Source organism: Molossus molossus, unplaced genomic scaffold, assembly GCF_014108415.1.
Source record: "Molossus molossus isolate mMolMol1 unplaced genomic scaffold, mMolMol1.p scaffold_m16_p_2, whole genome shotgun sequence".
Lineage (NCBI taxonomy): Eukaryota > Metazoa > Chordata > Mammalia > Chiroptera > Molossidae > Molossus > Molossus molossus.
In genome coordinates, this window is record NW_023425355.1 from 90693199 (window position 1) to 90714543 (window position 21345).

At 49.9% G+C, this 21345-nt stretch overlaps 1 protein-coding gene across 5 annotated transcripts; it reads right to left on the reverse strand.

Moving 5' to 3' along the window:
* Positions 1 to 868: 868 nt before the first annotated feature.
* IKBKG (inhibitor of nuclear factor kappa B kinase regulatory subunit gamma) lies at positions 869 to 21268 on the reverse strand. 5 transcript variants are annotated; one of them, XM_036270275.1, is made up of 10 exons: positions 21165 to 21268; positions 13845 to 14046; positions 9592 to 9803; positions 8682 to 8800; positions 5660 to 5812; positions 5014 to 5110; positions 3741 to 3884; positions 3324 to 3466; positions 3059 to 3120; positions 869 to 2814 (listed from the first exon to the last, which is right to left on the reverse strand). In XM_036270275.1, the coding sequence occupies exons 2-10, from the start codon at positions 14029 to 14031 to the stop codon at positions 2672 to 2674; spliced, it is 1260 nt and encodes a 419-aa protein (XP_036126168.1). In that variant the 5' UTR covers positions 14032 to 14046; positions 21165 to 21268; the 3' UTR covers positions 869 to 2671. The 5 variants fall into 5 exon arrangements, with proteins under 5 accessions (XP_036126168.1, XP_036126172.1, XP_036126171.1 ...); XM_036270279.1 differs by lacking the exon at positions 21165 to 21268 and adding an exon at positions 20874 to 21081 and having other exon boundaries at positions 5035 to 5110; positions 8682 to 8797; XM_036270278.1 differs by lacking the exon at positions 21165 to 21268 and adding an exon at positions 20874 to 21081 and having other exon boundaries at positions 5035 to 5110.
* Positions 21269 to 21345: the final 77 nt, after the last annotated feature.

A 21345-nucleotide genomic window follows, 5' to 3' on the forward strand; every position in this document is an offset into this window, starting at 1 on the left:
CTTTGTTCACCATGTTAGAAGCACAAAGTCCATCCCTAGACAGCTAGTAGCCATCACCCAGGGCATAGGTGGTCTAACAGCTCCACCGTCCTGCAGCCTACCCCTTCTCCCACCTACATCTGCTGGCTCCAGCAGTCATGACCAGCTGGAGATGAGGTGTCCTAAGGAACAATAGTCCCATGCCTGCAAGGGCCTGCCCTGCACCAAACTCCAGCTTTCCTCGCCATAGAGCAACATGTACCTCTGCAGCCCAGTGGCCACCCTCACCCTGGGGAACATGCCCTCACGTAGCTGCAGGTCCTGGAGACACCTGTGTGTGACTGCACTTGTCCTAATCTGTGAACTACAGATGCCCCCATACTGAATTTGAATGGTGTCCTCAAAAGATACGCACATATCCTGACTCCCAGAACTTGTGAATGTGACCTTATTTGGAAAAAGGGTCTTTGTGTAATGAAGGTAAGCATCTTGAGATGAGATCCTCCTGGATGGCATAGGTGGGTCCTAAATCCAATTACTTGTGTCCTTTTAAGAGACAGAAGACACAGTCAGAGAAGAGGCCATGCAAACACGGAGGCCGAGTTGAGTGACATGTCTACCAGCCAAGGAACACCAAGGGCTGCCACCAGAAGCTGGGAGAAAAGCCTAAAACTGATTCTTCAGAAGGAACTAACCCTACCCACAGCTGGATTTCAGACTTCTGGCCTCCAAAACTGTGAGAGATTAAATTCCAGGTATGTGTTGGGTTGGTTTTTTTTTTCATTCTTGCCCAAAGATGTTTTTATTGATTTTTAGAGAGACAGGAAGGGAGAGAAACATCAATCGGTTGCCTCCCATACACGCCTTGACCAGGGATCGAACCCACAACCCAGGTATGTGCCCTGACCAGGAATCAAACCCATAACTTTTTGGTGCACAGGATGATGCTCCAACCAACTGAGCCACCTGGCCAGGGCAAATTCCTGGTGTTTTAAACCACCATGTTTGTGGTCATTTGTTACAGTAGCCATGGGAAACATACATCTCCAAAAAACTAAAAGTGCTCTTGAGAAAAACTGCAGAATTAGGATTGAAATACAGTATCTAACTGTGCCTTTAATTTTTTCCTCAAGTACAATCTGCATTTAGACATTGGGCTTCAGGAAATAAAAGTCACTCCAACTCCTGGAGATGCCAAGAAACTCCCCTGTCCAGGCTTGTTTTCAGAATGGGCTGCTGGCCATTTTACAACACTAAACTTAGATCCCACTTCCAGTCAGACCTCTCACTGTCAAGTAGCAGAAAACCCTGTGAGAAAGCCCAGGGATGGACTTGCAACATCCCATTCCTACCCAGGGGAGCTTGGAGGAAGGCAAGATCAACGGCCAGGGTACCAAAGAGTAAATTATATGTATTCTTCCTCCACTTCCAAAGCACTTTTTTTTTTTTTTTACAACATTGCAGGGTTAATGCCCATGGCTTTGACATCCTAGGAAATATTCAGAATCCTGCAAAATAACAAGCAAGAATCCTCTGATGTTCATAATCTGCCAATCACTGCCAAGTGATTTCCATTGGCAAAGCCAGGGCATTTGGGGCTGGTGCAAGGAACAGCACCACGGACTTCTGGAATATGATGAAATGTGGCCACCACCACTCACCCTGGGTGGTAACTGTCTCAGGAGGACAAGAGCATGCTTTGGTGTTGTGGGAAGCATCCCAGCTGTCAGACCATGAGGTGGCTACAACTCCAAACCCAAAGCAGTGAAGGAAAGGTGTGTAAATGTGACTACACAAAGATAACAAACTTGAAGTCCAAAACACTCTGGCACAAAGTCACAGTAGATCACTGCAACTTCCACCACACAGAGGCACTGATCCCACTATTGACCAAAGAGCTCCTACAGACCGAGGAACAAAAGACTAATGGCCCAAGAGAAAATTAGGCAAAAAATATAAATAAGCCATTCACACCAGAATGGAAAAGGACCCCTGAATCTCTAAAAGGTGCTCAAGCTCACTTTTAATAGAGAACTACATGCCTAGTGGAAGGCAAAAGCCCACAGGTTAACACCCCTCAATGGGGCAATGCTATGGGGTAGCAGAGGAGAACAGGAAACCACACTGGGAGGGCACCTGCACCACCTATCCCATTTGCTGATGCTCGGTGTGACCACTTCTAAGAATCTGACCCAAAGACACATGATCGATGAACATGGATTTTCACTGTGGCGTTATTTATGACAATAAGAAGACTAGCAACAATGCAAATGCCATGGTGCAGCCTCCAGTGGAATAGCATACGACCCATGAGCGCACCAACACCACAGTGTGCTAGAGATGGGCCAGAAGAGCCCCCTCCCATCTCGGGCTGGGAAAGCATTTCTTTCTGAGAGCCCTGGCCTTGATTCTTGACTTCCCCATGGAGGTGGAAGAGGGAGCCCAAGAGGCAAGTGGTTCAAGCAGACAAAACGAACAAAAAGAGCAGAGCATCAGGCCTAGCTGGGACTCCATATACCCTAAAAGAGGCAAACCAGCAGGCGAGGAAGCTAAAGCTTAAGTCTCTGCAGCTAGCTCTTGGGGCTCAAAGAAGTGGCCTGCTCTTCGTCACCTAGCCTGTAATTCAGGACTAGGCAGGCAGGAGAGGAAAGCACAGACTGCACTGTCCTGGGCTGGTCACTGGCAGGCAGCCCTACTGAATGCACTCCATGACATGTATCTGCAGGGTGTCCATATCAGGTGCTTGATACTGGCACTTGGGGCAACAGAAGTCAGGTGGCTCTTCTGGGGGGCTTCTCCTCTGGCTGGACAAGACAGGGTGAAATGACTGGTGGGCTGCAGAAAAAGAATAGGCACCAGTTACAGCACGAACTGCAGGGAGGGGAGGGGACAAGAAAGTACTAAGACTTGATGGGACCATCAGATCCAACTACCAGGGTCACTACCACTAGCACCCTCCCTTTAGCATCCCCCACCCTGGGGTGATGAGGAGGTGTGGCCAATTCAAGCTCCCACGGCCCAGGCTCCCCATGCTGTCAGCACTCTGCCCTCCCCCACCCTCCTCCTGCGGCTAACTCACCTGGGGCAGGGGCCAAGGGGGGCTGGGAAACCTCTACATGCCGCTTCCTCATATCTTCAATCCTTTAAGAGAAACCATCCAGTCAGTACGTGCAAGCCAAGCTCCAAGTGCATACAAAGCTGATGGAAGAACAGGGGTGGCAAAGGGAGACAGAGGGCCAGCTCACTGTACCAACAAGCCAGGAGCACTGAGTCTCTTGCGCTTACTACCGGAGCCCCCACAGCACCCATCCCCCTCTGCGTGGGGCACATGCTCCAAGGCCTACCTGGCTGACTCCTGACAGCTGGCCTTTAACCTGCTATACTCCCGCTGCAGCTGCTCCAGCTGCTCTTGCAGGAGCTCCTTCTTCTCCGCCAGCTTCTCCCGGGCCTGCCTCTCAGCCTGGAAATCTGCCTCATAGATATCCGCCTGGCAAAGCCAAGAGAGGAGAATGTGCCCAACAGCTGTCAACCACTCATTGGACACTCCATGTGGGGCACCAGAGGGTAAGGCAGAGCCCATTCCCACCCTCCCACAGCCCATGGCACAGAATCACCCCAAATGCACTGAGAGGTCAAGGAACAGTGCAAGGGGCTTAAGAGCTTCCAAGAAGTCACTGCAAAATGACACCAGAGACATGCCAGGTGCTAGCACCAGTGGGCCTGGTCTGCTCACCCACATGTAGACCACAGAGAGCCCTGACCTGGGCCTTCAGCACCGGTACAGTCTCCATCACAATCTTGTGCTGCTCAGCCTCTTCTTTCAGCTTGTCAATCACTTCCTGTTTAGCCACCAGGGCCTCCTCAGCCTGTTGGAGCTGCTGCTTAAGATCTTCCAGCTGCATTCCCTAGGGATGAGCGAGGGGAAGCTGACAAAGCCAAGCTGGCCCAGGGCTGAGGTCATGCCACCCCCAGGCTGGCTGCTACTTCAGGCGAGAAGAAACAAGAGGAGAAAAGATCGGACCCAGCTGGCCTGCCAACCACAAGATGTCAGTGTATGCAGGGCACAGGAAAGGTGGAGGCTACAGAGGACCTCTGATGTCATCTGGCACAACCTCCCACCTGAGCCAACATTCCCTTCCCAGAATCCCCAGCTATACAGCTCTCCTCCAACCCTTCAAAGGACAGGGGCCATACTCCCTACTCCCTCCTGAGGCTGCCTGCTCCACGCTGAGCTGGTCTGCCAAACTAACACTCTACCACATGCCCGCTAAGTAGAAACCCATCAGTCTTTCCACCCTGCCACTTGGTCAAAGGTCTGCTGATCCCTCACAGACACCCCACATACAGATATACACACACATACACTTACACATGTACTCACACACAGGCACACGCACTCAGACACAGAAACACATACACAAATGCACTCATAGTACAAATACATGGGCATGCAAACGCACACACACAGACACACATAAAAATAGACACATGCACAGATGCATTCACACAGACACCAACACAGATACACGCACACACTACCCAGCCTTCCCTCTGAAGATTAAAAGGCCACAGTTTTGTAATTTACTCTTCCTGTGTAGCCAGTTTCAGGCTTTACCCTTATAGGTCTCTTCTGTGTGCTTTCATGTTTGACGAGCTCCTTCTTAAAATGTGATCACTAGAAACTGAACCCAATACAGGTGTAATAAGGACAAACTAGAAAAGGGCTCCCAGCCGACTTTAACAGTGGGATGGAAACATTCTCAGGGAAATCTAAGCCAGGAGCCAAACTGGTAATGGCTAGCCAGAGGACCCAGCCCAGTCCACCACAGGCAGCAAGCAGCACAGCCCAAGTGTCCCCATCTCCCTGTAGCCTGCCCTGAGCCACCACACTGCAGCCTTGACAAAACTCTAGGACAAGTCGAGTATCCCTCCCAAAAGCCAATATCCCCAAATTTGGGAGAGCAAACCCCATGGGAGAGGAACCAGGGCCAGCTCAGTCCTAGGCAGTCCCAGGGATATCTCTGCCATACTCACTCGGTTTCGCTCACTGCTCACCATGCTGCTCTTGATATGGTTGTCATAATCTTGGAAGAGCTGGTGATAGGCTACCTGCAGCTGCGCCAGCTTCCGCCTAAGAAAGAGGAGCTTTCGCTGGAGAATCCACCTTGTCCTGGACTAGCCACAGCTTTTCCTGCTTCCAACTCCACCCTCTTTCTTCCTTCCCACAAACCCAAATAGGGGTCCCAGAGTGCATTTGTGCTTTAAAGGCCATCAGCTCCAAGGCATGCTTAGCTAAACAGTTAATATCATTTTCCTTAAAACTAACATATTTTGAAGTATGAAAAAAAATGTTTATAATAAAATGGAACTCTCCTGCATTCTTTAAAAGTTAACTTCATGTAAAACATAGAAAGGCAGGACTATTCAAAGGCATGCCAACAAAAGGAATGAAGGATCCTGGACCAGATGCTGTTAACAGGTGGGCCAAACGGTGGAGTCTGAACGTGGACTGGAGAATGGAGAATGTTATCATTTCAAAGATGAATCATCTTGATGTGATCAGGTAAGGGACTGAATCCAGCCCTAAGCCACAGGCAGTCCCTAGAAGGGCTCCCACAAAGGTAGAAAGCCACCAACAGCCCTCTGGTGTCCACCCCTCCCATGTCGGGCACCCACTCACTTCTCCTCTGAGGCAGCCTGGCGCTCCATGCGCAGGGCAGCCTCCATGCTCTGGTTCTGCATGCGCAACTGGTCCACCTGCACGCTGTGCTGCTGCTGCAGCGCCTCCCGCTCACTCTCCAGCTGCCGGGCCTGCTCACTGGCTGCCCGGACCCTGGTGTGGGGGAACGGGGAGATTACAATAGGGCCCCAGCAGGAGCAAGGGTGCTCACAGGATCCCTGCTGTGCTGAGAAGGACTGCCAGCAAAAGGAAGGTGGGAGCCAGAAAGCACTAGAAGCTGTGCAGTCTGAGGGGAGAGGATAGGCACTGGGAGGGGAGGCATCGTGGTTCAGAACATCCTGTCAATGCAGAGCCAACAGCGTGAGAAAGGGGGAGGCACTGTCACTGGAGACAGGGACAACTACAGGGCACAGGTTAGCAGCAACATGCCTGTGTCAATGCAGGGGCCCGACCAGCAACCGAGTGCAGGTGGCAAAAAGACCTGGGGCTCAGGTTCAGGCTGGTGACATCCATTATGGAAACCCCTTCAAAGATAAAGGAGGTGAGCCCTGGCCAGTTTGGCTCAGCGGTTAGAGCATCGGCCTTCAGTCCAGAGAGACCCGGCTTTGGTTCCCGCTAAGGGCACGTACCTCGGTTGTAGTTTGTCCCCGGCCCTGGTTGATCATGTGGGTGGCAGCCACTCGATGTGTCCCTTTCACGTCGATGTTTCTCTCTTTCTCTCTTCCTCTCTCTCCCTCCCACTCTATCTGAACAAACAATGGAAAAATATGTCCTCGGGTGAAGATTAAAAAAAAAAAAAGATAAAGGAGGTGATCCCAAAAGAGGACACCGCTAGGGCTAGGGGAGATGAGTTCCCAGGAAGCACCCGTCAGGTTCCAACAGGTGGGTGCTGGGGGCCCTAGCCAGAGCAGTCTCAGTGGAGGGGTCAGGAGAGATTGAGAAGAATGGAAGTGGAGGTAGCCAGCAAAGATAAGCCTTTTAGAAGGGGTGGGTAAGGTAAGAAATGGAGTGGGGCAGCTGAAGGGGGAGCAGGGTCGGTGTGCTCAGGCAACTCTTTCCCTCCTAGTCACTGTTCTAGAAGTGACAAGGAGGTGACCTGCCCACCTCAAAGGCTCATTTGGAGATCCAAACATCCACACCTGTAAGGACAGCCACCTGCCTGCCTGCCTGCCTGGGAGACAGCAATAGCCTCAGTAGAGAATTCCTCTTTCCCTCTATACTCCAGCTGTAACAGCTCGTCTCTTCTCCCCTAGATGCCCCACAGCCCCGTCTTCTGATCCAGGCCCTGTATCACCCCAAGGCCCCCAATCTCCACGCATATCTCCCTAAATCTCCAGTCCCAGGTCCCAGCCAAGTCATCCTGCTGTCCTGAGGCCTTCCATAGTCCCCATTCTGAGGGCAACGGTAAGTGTTTCTGGGTGGGGGGAGGTCACTGGGGGTTTTCACTGGTCTATGTTTCCACACCCATCTAAATATATTGAACACACATTTCCATCTGTGATTGGATAAAGTTCAGTGCTGTTATCATCATCACCAGATGGAAATGCTGCCTGCCAGGGGCCCTGGAAATAGGGGAAGGGCTATTCCAATGTGACAGGTCAGGGGCTCAGAGGGCAGCCATGGGTATGAAGTTTGAATCTGTTTAAACGGTCACACCAAATTATGAGATGCAAGCAGGGCTTCGTGCCCTGAGCAGTCCAGCTTGACATTTATACACTCAACCACATGGGGGAGGGACAGGAAAAGAGGCTGCAATAGCCAGAGTAAACGCCCTTGCAGGGTGGTTAACTGACCCAAGTCAGCTGCAAAACTGCCATGATAGCATCAACCCTCCAGCAACTTCTTTTATGTGCACAGAAAAAAGATAAGTGAGAAAGACACCAAGCTGCCCTAAAAACAACACATGTACCTGGAGGTACAGGAGAAAACACCAGAATGCAATGAGCCAGAGATAACGAGGTTCAGCCTTCCTTCCAATAGCAGTCAGATTTCTAGATGGAAGTGTGTTCACATTGTCTTCCATATCGCTCTGATGACGGGCAGGGAAAACTCCTGATGCTCCTCTAGCCTCTTTCAGAAGGGTGTCCCTGACACCACCCAATGCACCCTGATCACCAACTGCACTGGGAGACCGAGGGTCACCCCGTCAGCAGGACATCCTTCTGGAGGGCAGCAGCTGGGTAGCATGGGAACCACAGAAACATCCGTGCCCCTTGACTAAATAATCGCACTTATGAGAACCTTTCTTTGCAGAAAAGAGCAACTGGCAGGCCTGAGGCAACCAGCTTCGGAAGGGCTACTTGCAAGGTTGGCCCTCAGGTGGCACTTGGACAGTAGGCTGGTGCAAGCCCCTTAGGCCGACATGACACTTTCCCTACTGATAACGGTGGCCCCTGCACCCTTTGCACAATAGAGTGGTTTATGCGGAGCACCTGCTTTCCTCTGGGAGCTGGGAAATTTGGTATGTGCCTGGCACAGGGGGTTCACATAACCATCCCCCAATAAAACTCGGGGCGCTGGGTCTCAAGTGGGTTCCCTGGGTCTGCAGTGATGCATTTTTTGCTGCTAAAGAAGGCAGACTGCTCAACAGGCCTCTCATGGGGGGAGTGTGGGAGGGAGCCTAAAGCCTGGGATTCTCCACCCCTGACCCGTGGCCTCTGTCCTTGCGGGTCCTGGTGTGTGCCCTTTCTCTGTAATAAATCTCAGTCGTGAGGGCACTGGGAGTGTTTCCAGAGACTCTCTGTGGATCATGGGTGTGCTCTTACCCCCTGAAAATGCCCCCTAAGGAAATAATTCAAACTCCAGCTGAAGGTCAGAGAACTCAGAAGTGCTGCTGGGACCCAGGTCCCAGATGCCTGGTTCACAGCTCAGCTAAGCACCTGTCTCAACACCCCATGTGCTCACTCCTTAAGTTCTCTAGTCTGTCTTCTCACAGAGGAACCCCTAGAGGTTCCTAAACTATCTTATTCTTCTCAGGTAGCCTGACAGAGACCTCCAAGGTGGGCTTTTCCTCCCCACTCACCTGCCTTCCAAAGCCTGCCGATCCTTGGTGGCAGCCTCCAAACGACTCTGGCTCTCCTGGAGCTCCCCCAGCAAAGATGTCACCTGAGCTTTCACCGAGGCCTTGTCCTCAGCCATCTGCTACATGAAAAAAGCCACTTTCTGTCAGCAATGCTTTCTCATCAGCTGCCCACCTGTGGTGGTCCCAAACCCTGGGGCAGCTTCCAAGTGCTAAGACGTGTCACCTTGAGGGCTTCTTTCCTTCCCTTGGCACCTCTACTCATCTCACCTCTCACCTCCAGAAGTTTCCCAACCTCAGCAAGGCAACTGAGGCAGTGGGAAGGGATTGAGTCCCATGAGTGCATATTCCGAAGCCCCTCCCTCATCTCTGCAGATGGGGCATGATGAGACTCAGGAACACTTGAGCACAGAGGGGCCTCAAGTCTCTTAAGGCTGCTGACCAGGCCATGGGGACTGAGCCCCACAGGAATCTCTCAGCCTCTCTGAGACTAGATGCTGAGGGAGGCCACACACAAAGACAGCAACAAAAGTACATGTTCCATTCCACAGGCCCGGGGCCACTAGAAGGTAAAATGGATTGGCACTGTTTCCAGAAGACCTCCACCAGCGACAAAATTCAAGCGTTGTCCAAACTCCCTATTGCCTGATCTCCCTCATCAAACTGTCCAGACCCAGCTCCCCCGTGACCTCAGGCTGCTCCAGCCCAGGGTTCAGACTCAGTCCTCCCCATCCCTGACCCCTGGGCAGTAACTCTTCCATAGTAGCTGCCACTCCTGAGTGCTCTTGGGGACCCCTCTGGAAACACTAATGTCCCTGTGGATTTTCAGAACACATGTGGCTGGTAGCACAGGTGGCCAGAGCCTGTAGCTCACCCACTGCTGGGCAAGAGTCTGCCCAGCCCCCTTGACTACCTGTTGGCATCTCTTTAGATGTTCCACCTCCTGCAGGGCCTGCTCCCTCTGCCTCTTCAGGTCAAGCTTCTCCAGATTCAGCCTCTCTACCAGTTTCCTGGCATCCTGGAATTTCTGCATGAGGAACTCCTTCTCCTCCCTCTGGCTGCCTTGAAAACGCTGTAGCTCCTCACAGCAATCCCTCAGCATCTGGTTGCTCTGCCGGATGGCATCTGGTAGCAGAGGAGACAGCAAAGAAGAGGTGAGCCCTGGCAGTCAGCCTGCCAGCCCCTCCCTGGACCTATCACAGTGCCCTCCCCACAATACTATGCTGCCTCTCACACAGAGAGATGGCTTCAAAACACTTATTTCATGAAACACTTTCAAAATCAATTATGTTGATGACATGCCCCTAAATTTCTCCAACAAAATACTGGACATATCAGCTTCACTTAGAAATGTGTACCAAATGTCACTTTATTTGTAAGTGACTCTGGAGCTCATCTGTATTCTGGTGGGGTCACAGGCATGCCTGCCCTAGAGAACTCAGTCATTCACTATCTTTGGGATCAGGAGGTCCTAACCTACCTGCAGACTCAGGGGACAGCCACCAGGGTAAACTTCCCTGTGATATTGCTAGCTGCAGCCTGAGAAGGCCAAAAGGCTTGAAGTGGACTAGTTGCTTGCCTCTCTGAGACCGTCCTCATCTGTATGTTCAACAGGGACCATCGTACTCATCTCACAGGATGAGGAGGGTTAGATGAAAAAGCAGACAAAGTACCCGGTACACAACACAAATTCAAGAAACAGCCAGTCCTGCTCTCGCCAGGCTGAAGGATGAGCATTTTCAAATGCCAGACAATCAGCAGAGGCCATGGAAAGGAGAGCCAAACACCCAGGGGACACCCCAGATAACAGAAGACTGTCAGGGGTGACAAAACTGATCAGTGATGTGCAAAAGTTCTAGCAACTACAGAGCTGTATAAGATGGGGACAGGCAGTAGCTTCATGTCACACTCTGGTCAAAACCCTTGACTACCTAACTAGTTCCTGCTGATGGGACATTCTTTCACTGGAACTTCAGTAGCTTCTGAGCCTGGCTCCAAAGCTACCTTCTTCACTCTACTGTCCCCATGTGACTCCTGCCCAAGGGCACACTGCTCCCCCACTAACCTCCACCTGATGCAATCCTGCCCAGCCCCAACCTGAGGTTCAGCTCATGTACAACTTCTTTTTTTTCTTTGAGGTAAAATTCACAGAACATCAAATTCATTGTTTTAACTACTGTAATGTACAGCTGACCGTTGACCAACATGGGTTTGAATGGCTGGGGTCTGCTTATATGTGGGTTTTTTTTCAATAAATATACAGTAGGCTCTCAGGATCCCTGGGTTTCGCATCCACAGATTCAAGCAATCTCGAATTGAACCAGTGTTTTTTATTGGTGGCTAGGAATCAGTGGATGCAGAGGGCCTACTGCATGCATTATTCTCTGCCTTTTTATATAAGGAAATTGAGCATCTGTAGATTTTAGCATGAGGGTGGGAAAGAGTCCTGGACCCAATCCCCCATGGATACTGAAGGTGGACTATAGTTCAGTTTTTTGTGAGTCAAGTTATACATAGATTTTCAGCTGTACGGGGGTCAGCACCCCTAGCTCCTGTGTTGTTCAAGCATCAACTATACAGTCATTCAGTGGTTTTAATGTCTTCACAAAGCTGTGCACCCATCACCTCTGTCTAGTTTCAGAATATTTCCATCACCCACAAAAAAACCCCATACCCACTGGCAGTCACTTCCCCACTGCCCCCAACCCCTGGCAACCACTCATCGGTTTCTCTCTCTGGGCTCACCTCTCCTGGACATGTCAAATAAATGGGCTCCTACACTAGGTACATGCAACTTCTTCCATAAAGTTTCCCCCAAAGCATTCCCATCAAAATCTATGTCTTCCCGCCCTGGCCATTTTGGCTCAACAGTTAGAGCATCAGCCTGCAGACTGGAGAGTCCCGGGTTCAGTTCCCACTAAGGGCATGTACCTCGGTTGCAGTTTGTCCCGGCCCTGGTTGGGGTCATGTGGGTGGTGACCACTCAATGTGTCTCTCTCACATCAATGTTTCTCTCTCTCTCTTCCTCCCTCTGCCCTCCCACTCTATCTGAAAACAAATACAAGAATGTCCTCAAGTGATGATAAAAAAGAAAAAAAAAATCTGTCTTCCCTCCTGCCCCATCCTCCATAGACACAATTGTGAGCATCAAGGGGGAGAGACACCTTCAGGACCCCAGGTGTTCGGCCCAGGGCCTGACACACAGCACCCATTCAGCAGAAACGTGTGGTCAACCCACTTCAACAAGTGTGGGTCAGGCAGCAGAGATGGAAGCCATGCAGCCATGAGGCCTCCACCTGCCACTGGAGCCTGAGCTCCCTGTAGGGGAGCAGGGGCTGCCATGTTCCCTGTGTTGATGGTCTGCCACAGTTTCATCCCAGAGTCCTCCTAGCCACAGTGCTCTCCTGGGGACAAGCAGAGGCCACACACATAGCTGTGGAGGATGAACTGTCTCCCCACCCCCAACCTGGCTGCCAGCTCCATATGGCTCCAACACAGTAAGACAGTTGACAATCTCTGGGGACACTGTTGGTGGTCATAACTGGAGGGATGCTATTGGCAACTAGTGGGTAGAAGCCAGAGATGCTACTCAATACCCTGCAGTGCCCAGGACTGCCCCTAGGTGTCTGAGCGCTGAGGTGGAAGAATCTCCCCTAAAGGCAGGCAAGTCATATTGACTCTCTGTGCTCGAAGCAGGGCTGTCTCTAAAGCAGGCCAGGCCTCCAGAAGACCAAACAGCCCCTGTGGGGGCAAAATGACTGTGCTGGACCCCTTCCATCCTGGAAAGGAAGGCAATTCAACCTGACAGGAAGAAGAGACACATATTCCAGACACAGATTTGGTCCCTGACTGCGGGGCCTCAGCCAGGACCACTCACTGAGGCTTACAGGGCATGTGACTTGTCAGCACAGGGCCCCACATAACATCCCATCATACCAGGGGACACACGATCCAGCAAAATAGGTGGGGGAGTGGCCCTATAACTGTGGCTTCTACAGTTATAGGGCCACTCCCTATATGCCAACCCACCAGTCCACTAGGATAGTGGATGGCTGATCGAAAACAACTGAGGCACTGGCTTGGGGGCAATTTCTGCAAGGATGAGGCACCATCCTGCAGGATATGGTGTACACAGGAGCTGTGACCTTATAAGCCCTAAGTTCCCAACATAAGCCAAGGGATGAAGCAAAAAGGGCCACTCCCCATGGCCCACCTGGGAAGTCTGTGTTGCCCCTCTCTGCAGCTCTGGGCTCACAGTCTAGAAGGTCCCCACAGCAGAAACACAAGAGTCTCATTGAATTAGAAGCTAGAGATGCCACCCGGGTACCTGGAGCTACTCATAAGTACCAAAGGAGCAGTGGACCAGATTTGGAGACCGGAGGCATGATCACAAGGAGTGGGGCACTGTCACACAGGGGAGGGTGGGATGTACTGCACCCAAGGACAGCCATGTTGCCTGAGGAGCACAGTACAACAGCCACTGGGACCTGGAAAAGCTGCCCCTAATACAGGTGAAGATGTGGAGGGTGAATAAGTAGGGGCTGTGATGGAGACAGGGATAGGATGGCCAGGAAAAAACTTGAACCCTAGCCACTTGCGGGGAGGGGGCTGCTGAAAGACAGCCTTCAGCTGAGGGCTCTTCACAGAGCCGCCTGGAGCCTGTGACTTCTCTCTTTCCCAAAGCATTCCACAGGCCCTTCCCAGAGTAGGCCATGCCCTTTCCCAGGAGACCCATGCCATGGTCCTTCCCAGGATAGCTAGTCTTTAATGACTTATCGGTATGGAAATATAAAGGCCTGGCCATGTTAATCCAGCTTGGGACAACTCAGAAGGTGTCATTCCAGTTCCCTGTAGGGCCAGCCTGCACTGCAGCCCAGCTTCTCTCTCTGCCCCACCCCCTGCTTCTTCCCTGTCCTTCCCTTCCCTTCCCCAGTGTCAGCCCTCAGATCACTCCAAAGAAACTTCCTACACAATAATCTCCATCTCACAATATACTTCCGGGGAACCCCATCTGAAACCAAGGAGGGTGACTGAGCTTGAATCACTAGCTGGCTCTCAGACGTAGCCCCAGACCCAGTAAATGCAGAGGCACGGGTGAGTAGAACAAGCCTTCCCCCAGCAGGGCTGGGTCCCTGAGTTTTTACTCCACACACCCACTGTCCTCACCTCGGAGCTCTTGATTCTCCTCCAGACAGCGCTGGAAGGTCTCAGGAGCACCCTGCTCCGAAGGCAGGTGGAGCATGGCTGGCTTCCCCAGAGAAGACTCTTCACCCTGCATGTCCTGGTCCCCAGCTGGGCCACCGCTGGGCTGCACCATCTCACACAGCTGACTCTTCCAGGGGGGCTTGCTCATCCAACAAGTCAAGATCTGGAAGACAAAGGCAGCACAGGCTTCACACGAGACTTGTGTAGAATTCTCTTACCCTGCAGGACAAGGAGTGTAGTCTGCGCAGCAGTTCTGAGGCCACGCTTTAAGCAGAATACCAAGCACTTTATCTAGTGTAATATAATGTTAAAATGGACATTTTGGTCTAAGAGGTGACATACTCTCATTCTAAAGAGAGGTGCAAGCCCCTATGTGGGACTTGGAAAGGCCATGGTTCAGCATTGGTTATCAACTTGCACCTGTCTCCAGGCTTTAAGCTGAAATTAAGACTTTCACCAAAGGGGCCTGGCCAATTTGGCTTAGCACTTAGAGCATTGCCCTGCAGACTGAAGGGTCGCGGGTTTGATTCCCTGTCAAGGGCACGTACCTGGGTTGCAGGTTCCATCCCCAGTGAAGGTTGAGATCATGTGGGAGGCAACAAATTAATATGTCTCTCTCATATCAATCTTTCTCCCCCCTCCCCACTCTCCCTTCCACTCTCTCTAATAATCAATGGGAAAATATCCTCAGGTGAAAATTAACAAAAAAAAAAAATAGAATTTCACCAAAGGGGAGAAATTAGAGAGGATTATTTCTGAGGGAGGTGTCATTGTGCTGGGAATCCTACCCCATACACATATTTCCAAGCAGGAGTGGAGGGTGTTGGCCCCTCACCGAGTATAGTGGGTTAAATGGTGGCCCCCAACAAGATATGTACCCGTCCTGGCCCCAAGTACCTATGGACATGACCTTATATTTGGAAAAACGGTCTTTGCAAATGTAATTAAGTGAAGTATCTTGAGAGGAAATCATCCTGGATTAGGATGGTCCCTAAATCCAATGGCACGTGCTCTTATAAAAGATAAAACAGGAGAAGACACAGACACAGAGGAAAAGTCATGTGAAGGTGGTGGCAGAGACTGGAGTGATGTGGTCACAAGCCAAGGAATGCCTAGAACCACCAGAAGCTGGAAGAGGCAGGAAAAATCACCCCATACAGCCTCTGGAGGGAACATGGCCCTGCAGATACTTGATTTCATACTTCTGGCCTTCAGAACTGAGAAGGGGTAAATTTCTGTTGTTTTAAGCCACCCAGCTTGTGGTCATCTCTTACAGCAGCCCTAGGATATTAATATACCTAGTAAGAGGGGTTTCAAGGAGACCAATCAGAATATGATGAGTGTTACCTAGAACTGAGGGGCCAAAGGGGACATCTGGTATCTGACGTGTACTGAGGAATCTGAAAGTGGGAGCTGGGCTCACAGCCTAAAACAGTGAGGCAGAGAGACAGGCTGAGCTGTTCCCATTCTCTTGTGAACTAGAATAGGCCAAGTGGAACACCAGTCTGAAGCCCTTTCCAATCCTGCCCAAGAAGACTGACTACCTGGAGTAAGAGGCCAATCTTAATACAAATTTCCAGGCCTGAGCTGAGGGAAGCTTTAACACCAGATAAACTTGGACATTTGGCTATTACATCAAACGCCCCACTAACCCATCAGCAGTATCTGACCAACCTAAGTTTCCAGAACAGCCCACTCTCCTGGTTTTCCTTCTATCTCACTGGCTGCTCATGCTCAATCTCTCTCACTGAATCCTCCTCCTCAACCCACCCTTCATGTTGTGATGCCCTAGGGCTATGTTCTGGGATCTTTTCTCTATCTATAGTCACTCCAGTATTAATTCCATCCAGTCTCACAGCTTTAAGCCCCACCTTAATGTTGATAATGCCCAAAATTAGACGCTTCTTGAAATTCAGACTCATATATCAAACTCAACATCTCCACTTAGAACCTAGTAGTCCTTTCAAAATTAATCTCTCTAGACTTCCAGTTGAGATGGCGGCGTAGGTAACCACGGTACTCGCCTCTGCCCACAACCACATCCAAATTACAACTGAACTACAGAACAACCATCATTCTGAATAGCCTGAAATCAAGCTGAATGGAAGTCCTATAACTACTAAATTAAAGAAGCCACATCGAGACTGGTAGGAGGGGCGGAGGCACGGCCAGGCTGATCCCACACCCACATGTGGAAGATAAAAATCAGGAGGCTGCATTGGCTGTGAAGGTCCTCCATGAGGACTGAGGGGTCCGTGTCCCACACCAGGCGCCCACCTCAGGGTTCCAGTACCAGGAAGAGAAGTCTCTGTAACTTCTGGCTGTAAAAAACAGTGATAACTGAGGCTGAGGGAGGCTAAGGCTGCTGAAGCCCCAGGCAGCTCCTCTTAAAGGGCCCACACACGAACTTAACTCAGACTGGCTCCTTCTGGGCTCCATTGTTAAGGAGGCAGCTTGAAAGGCACCAGAGAGATACGGGAAAAAAGAGATTTGTTTGGCATTGGAGTGAGAGCTGGAGGGGCAGCTTTCTCCTGGACAGACATGCTGGTGGAGGTAGTTGTTCCTTTGGTGAGCCCTTCCCCCACGAGGCTGGCAAAGGGGAGCCATATCTGGGACTCCAGCAACCTGGCTCACACTGGCTGCCCCGCCCTGGTGATTCCCTGAGGCCCCGCCCCACCCAACTTTCGGGCCCACCCAAGCTGTTTCCAATGGCTTTACCATAGGATTGGCCTGTCTTGGATCCTGCTTCAGATTTTCCTAAAATCTCTCAAACAAGCAGCATCTGATCTCAGCAAGCCCATTACCTCTCGTTAAGTGGCCCCAGGCCTGGCACTAGAAGCAGCCAGCCTTGGTTCACAACTTGGCTTTTCCTGGGCACCTCCAAGCCCAGCACAAGAAGCAGCCATCGGCAGATAACTTTGTAGCTTATGCCAGGTGGCCCCGGGTAGAACACAGGCAGTGGCTGACCTTGCCCCAGAGCCAGGCCACCCAGAGGACAGCTTCAGACCACGTTGAGGCACCACCGCCCAACCACCTCCACAAGTGACACACTCAAGGAGTGGACTCAGTGGGTACCAGAGCCCTGCTGCAGTAAGTCTTGCTCTGTGTGGTGGGCCCCTACACTGCTGATCCTCCAAGGTAGTCAGAGGCCAATGGTCAGTGGGCACAGCCAGTCCTTGCAGCTGATCAGCCTGAGTAAATCCCTCCCACTGACATGCCAACAGCAAGCAAGACTCAGTTACAACAGACAGGTGTACAGTCCACACCAGGGGTGCACCTCAAGGGCCCAGCTTGGGGTGATCAGGAAGGCTGTGCCACTGGATTCTACAGGACACCTACAACAGGCCACCCCACGAAGCCTACAAAACAGCAATTCTACCTAATACATAGAAACAAACACAGGGAAGCAGCCAAAATAAGAAGACAAAGAAACACGTCCCAAATGAAAGAACAGAACAAAACTCCAGGAAAAGAACTAAACAAAATGGAGATAAACAATCAATCAGATGCAGAGTTCAAAACACTGCTTATAAGGATGCTCAAGGAACTTAGTGAGAACTTCAAGGAACTTAAGGAGTACGCCAAGGAATTTAGTGAGAACATCAACAACGTGAAAGAGGACACCAGTCAGAAATGAAGGATGCACTAACTGAAATAAAGAATAATTTACAGGGAATTAATAGTAGAGTAGGTGAAGCCAAGAAGCAAGCCATCGATTTGGAATATAAGGAAGCAAAAAACACCCAATCAGAACAAAGAATCCCAAAAAATGAGGACAGTGTAAGGAGCCTCTGGGACAACTTCAAGTGCACCAACATTCACATAATGGGGATGCCAGAAAGAGAGAGAGCAAGAAACTGAAAACCTATTTGAAAAAATAATGACAGAAAACTTCCCTAACTTGGTGAAGGAAACAGACATACAAGTCCAGGAAGCACAAACAGTCCCAAACAAGATGAACAAAAAGAGGTCCACACCAAGACCCATCATCATCAAAATGCCAAAGGTTAAAGACAAAGAGAATATCTTAAAAGCAGCAAGAAAAAAAGTTTGTTACCTACAAAGGAGCTCCCATAAGTCTGTCAGCTGATTTTTCAAAAGAAATTTTGCAGGCCAGAAAGGAATGGCAAGAGATATTCAAAGTGATGAGAAGCAACAACCTACAACCAAGATTACTCTATCCTGCAAAGCTATCATTTAAAAATCAATGAACATATCAAGAGTTTCCCAGACAAGAAAAAGCTAAAGGAGTTTATCACCACCAAACCAGTTTTATATAAAATGTTGAAGGGCCTCCTTGAAGAACAACAAAAATATGAACAATAAAATGGCAAGACATACATATCTATCAACAATTGAATCTACAAACAAAATAAGCAAGCAGAACAGAAATAGACTCACAGATACAGAGAACTTTTTGTTGCTTGCCAGATGGGAGGGGGCTAGGGGGATGGGTGAAAAGGATGAAGGAATTAAGAAGCCCAAATTGGGCCCTGGCCGGTTTGGCTCAGCAGTTGGAGCGTCGGCCTGCGGTCCAGAGAGACCCGGGTTCGGTTCCCGCTAAGGGCACGTACCTCGTTTGCGGTTTGTCCCCGGCCCTGGTTGGTCGTGTGGGTGGCAGCCACTCAATGTGTCCCTTCACGTCGATGTTTCTCTCTCTCTCTCTCTCTCTCTCTCTCTCTCTTCTTCTCTCTCCCACTCTATCTGAACAAAAAATGGAAAAATGTCCTCAGGTGAGGATTAAATAAATAAATAAATAGAAGTACAAATTGGTTGTTAGACTGACGAACCTCAAAGGCAAGGGGGGAGGGAGGGTGGGATGAGATAAACCAAAGAACTTCTATGCATATATGTATAACCAATGGACACAGACAATAGTGTGGGAAAGGCAGGAGGGGGGCAGGATTGGGAAGGAGGGGGTCAATGGGGGGGTAGGAGGGACATCTGTAATACATTCAACAATAAAAATAAGTTTAAAAATAAAAAATTTAAAAAGTAATATATAAAAAATAAACGCACAGCAAAAAAAAAAAAAAATTAATCTCTCTAAAACTGCACTCATGACAGTCCCCAAAAGCCAGTTCCCCACAGACTTCCTTATTGTCAGTTGAAGGCAAATCCATCCTCCAGTTAACAGGAAAAATACTCTGGAGTCCTTCTTGACTTCTGTCTCTCACAGTTCACATCTAACCCATCAGGAAATTCTATCAAAATGTATCCCAAAATCTATTTGATGACACTAAGCAATTAATGTTAACTATTTTGGGTGTGATAGTGGTATTACGGTTATGTTTTTTCCAAAGTCCTTTCTTACAGATGCATACTGAAATATTTACAGATGGTGTCTGAAATTCACTTCAAAATAATGGGGGAACTCCTAGGTATATACCTGAAAGAAATGAAAACACATGTCTACACACAAATGCTCACAGCAGCATTACTCATAACAGCCAAAGAGTGGAAACAACCCAAATGTCAATCAACTGATGAATAAACAAAATCTAGCACACTCACATGCTACAACATGGACAAATTTTGAAAACAGTATGCTAAGAAAAAGAAGCAACTCACAAAAGACCACATACTGTATGATTCCATTTACATGAAATGTAGAGAATAATCAAAACTATATAGAAAGAAAACTTAGTGGATGCTTAGAGGTAGGGAAGATGAAGTGATGGGGGTAATAGCTAAAGGGTAAAGAATTTCTTTTTGAAGTGATAAAAATGTTCTGGGCCCTGGCCAGACTTGCTCAATGGTTAGAGAATCAGCCCATGGACTCAAGGGTCTCGGATTTGATTCCCAGTCAAGGGCATGTACTTGGGTTGCAGGCTGATCCCTGGCCCTGGTCATGGCGCATGCAGGAGGCAATCAATCAATGTGTCTCTCATATGGAGTTTCTCTCTATCTCTCTCCCCCTCCCTCCCACTCTATCTGAAAAAAAAAAAATGGAAAAAAATATCCTCCGGTGAGGATTAAAAAAACAAATGTTCTGAAATTACTGGTGATGATTGTACAACTCTGTGAATATACTAAAAACCAGTGAATTGTACACTTTAAATAGGTGAATTTTGTGGTATGTGAATTATATCTCAATAAAGCTGTTATTGAAAATAATAATGGGAAAGGATTGTAAGGGGTATAAATTAAACTAAATTAGCCATGGGTTGATAAACTGCTGTAGCTGGGATGTGGGTACATAGGATTTACTATACTATTCTTCCTACTTTTATAAATCTTTAAAACTTTTCATAATAAAATGCTAAAAGCACCGTGTCTCTCACTTGGATTACTACAATAACTTCCAAACAACTCACCCTGTTCCTAACCTTTCTCCCTACAGTCGGCCAAAAAAATCGACCTAAAAAGTTATTCCAATCTCGTCCCTCTTCTAATCAGACCCATAACATGGCCCCACATTGCCCTCCGTGTAAAAGCCAAAGTTTCTACAAGGGCCTACAAGATCCTGTACCATCTGACCCCCACTGCTTCCTCTCCAAGTACCTCTATCACTCTGCTCCAGCTATAGTGGCCTGCTTGCTGTTCTTCGAACATGCCAGGATGGCCCATTCACCCTCGAATCACGCAAATGATATGAGGTCGGGTAGACATTAATCGTTTTTCAAAGTGAGCAAACGGAGGCACATGAGGTAAGAGAGTTGCCAGGCTCTACTGGGGCCTTTTTAAAAAATTAACAAATGCAGTCAAGTTTGACATAAAATGTCTCCAAACTAAGAGTCATCTACGAACTAGGGGTGTGGTCAAACTCCGTGGCAGCGGAGGAGGGACAAGCGGAACAGTCCCGCTCGCGGCCAAAGTAACCTGGGTCCTGCATCGGCCCCGCCTAGGCCAATGCTCTAGAAGCGGGCGGTAGAAACTGATCGGGGCCCAACAAGAGTAGGAAGCCGGGACGTCCGGGGGAATCTAGGAGGCGGCAGAATGCCCACCGATGGTACCCTGTCTTCCTGTCTTCGGGGAAGAGGGCCACACCTGACAGCAGAATCGATCCGACGTGAGAAGGACAGGAGCAGCGGGCCACGAGCGCTCCTCGAGCGCCGTCACTCCAAGAAAGTCCGGATTCCGCGGTAGCCCTTCTCTTCTCCCGCTGCTGAAATTCCCACTTCCGGCTTCCGGTGTCGTACTGTGGTATCCGGAAGTAAACCACGCAAGCCCCGCCCCCACCCAGGAGAACGGCAGGAGGTGTGAAGGAGGTTGTTTCGGAAAGAATCCCAAACCCACCAGTCTCCGCCGGCCTGCAGGACGCTCCCGAATGATACGTACCACCGCTACTTTTCCTGGCGTCAAACCCACACTTCCTCTTCTCTCTCAGGCGGTGGCACCCAGCCTACCGGCGCTCAGCCTCCGGGTCCCCGCCAGGGGAGGCGCCACGAGGAGGCAACTTAATAGGGCTGGTTTGACCTCAGCAGGCGACCAGTCTGGGCCAGAAGGCGGGGCCATGCCG

Bases quoted from the DNA above. Each gene is read 5' to 3' on its own strand.
- IKBKG (XM_036270275.1), bottom strand. From the start codon at position 14,031: ATGAGCAAGCCCCCCTGGAAGAGTCAGCTGTGTGAGATGGTGCAGCCC. The intron at 9,804-13,844 runs GTGAGGACAGTG...CTCTGCTACCAG, and splicing joins GGAGAATCAAGAGCTCCGAG to ATGCCATCCGGCAGAGCAAC. The intron at 3,885-5,013 runs GTGAGTATGGCA...GCTCATCCCTAG, and splicing joins TGAGCAGTGAGCGAAACCGA to GGAATGCAGCTGGAAGATCT.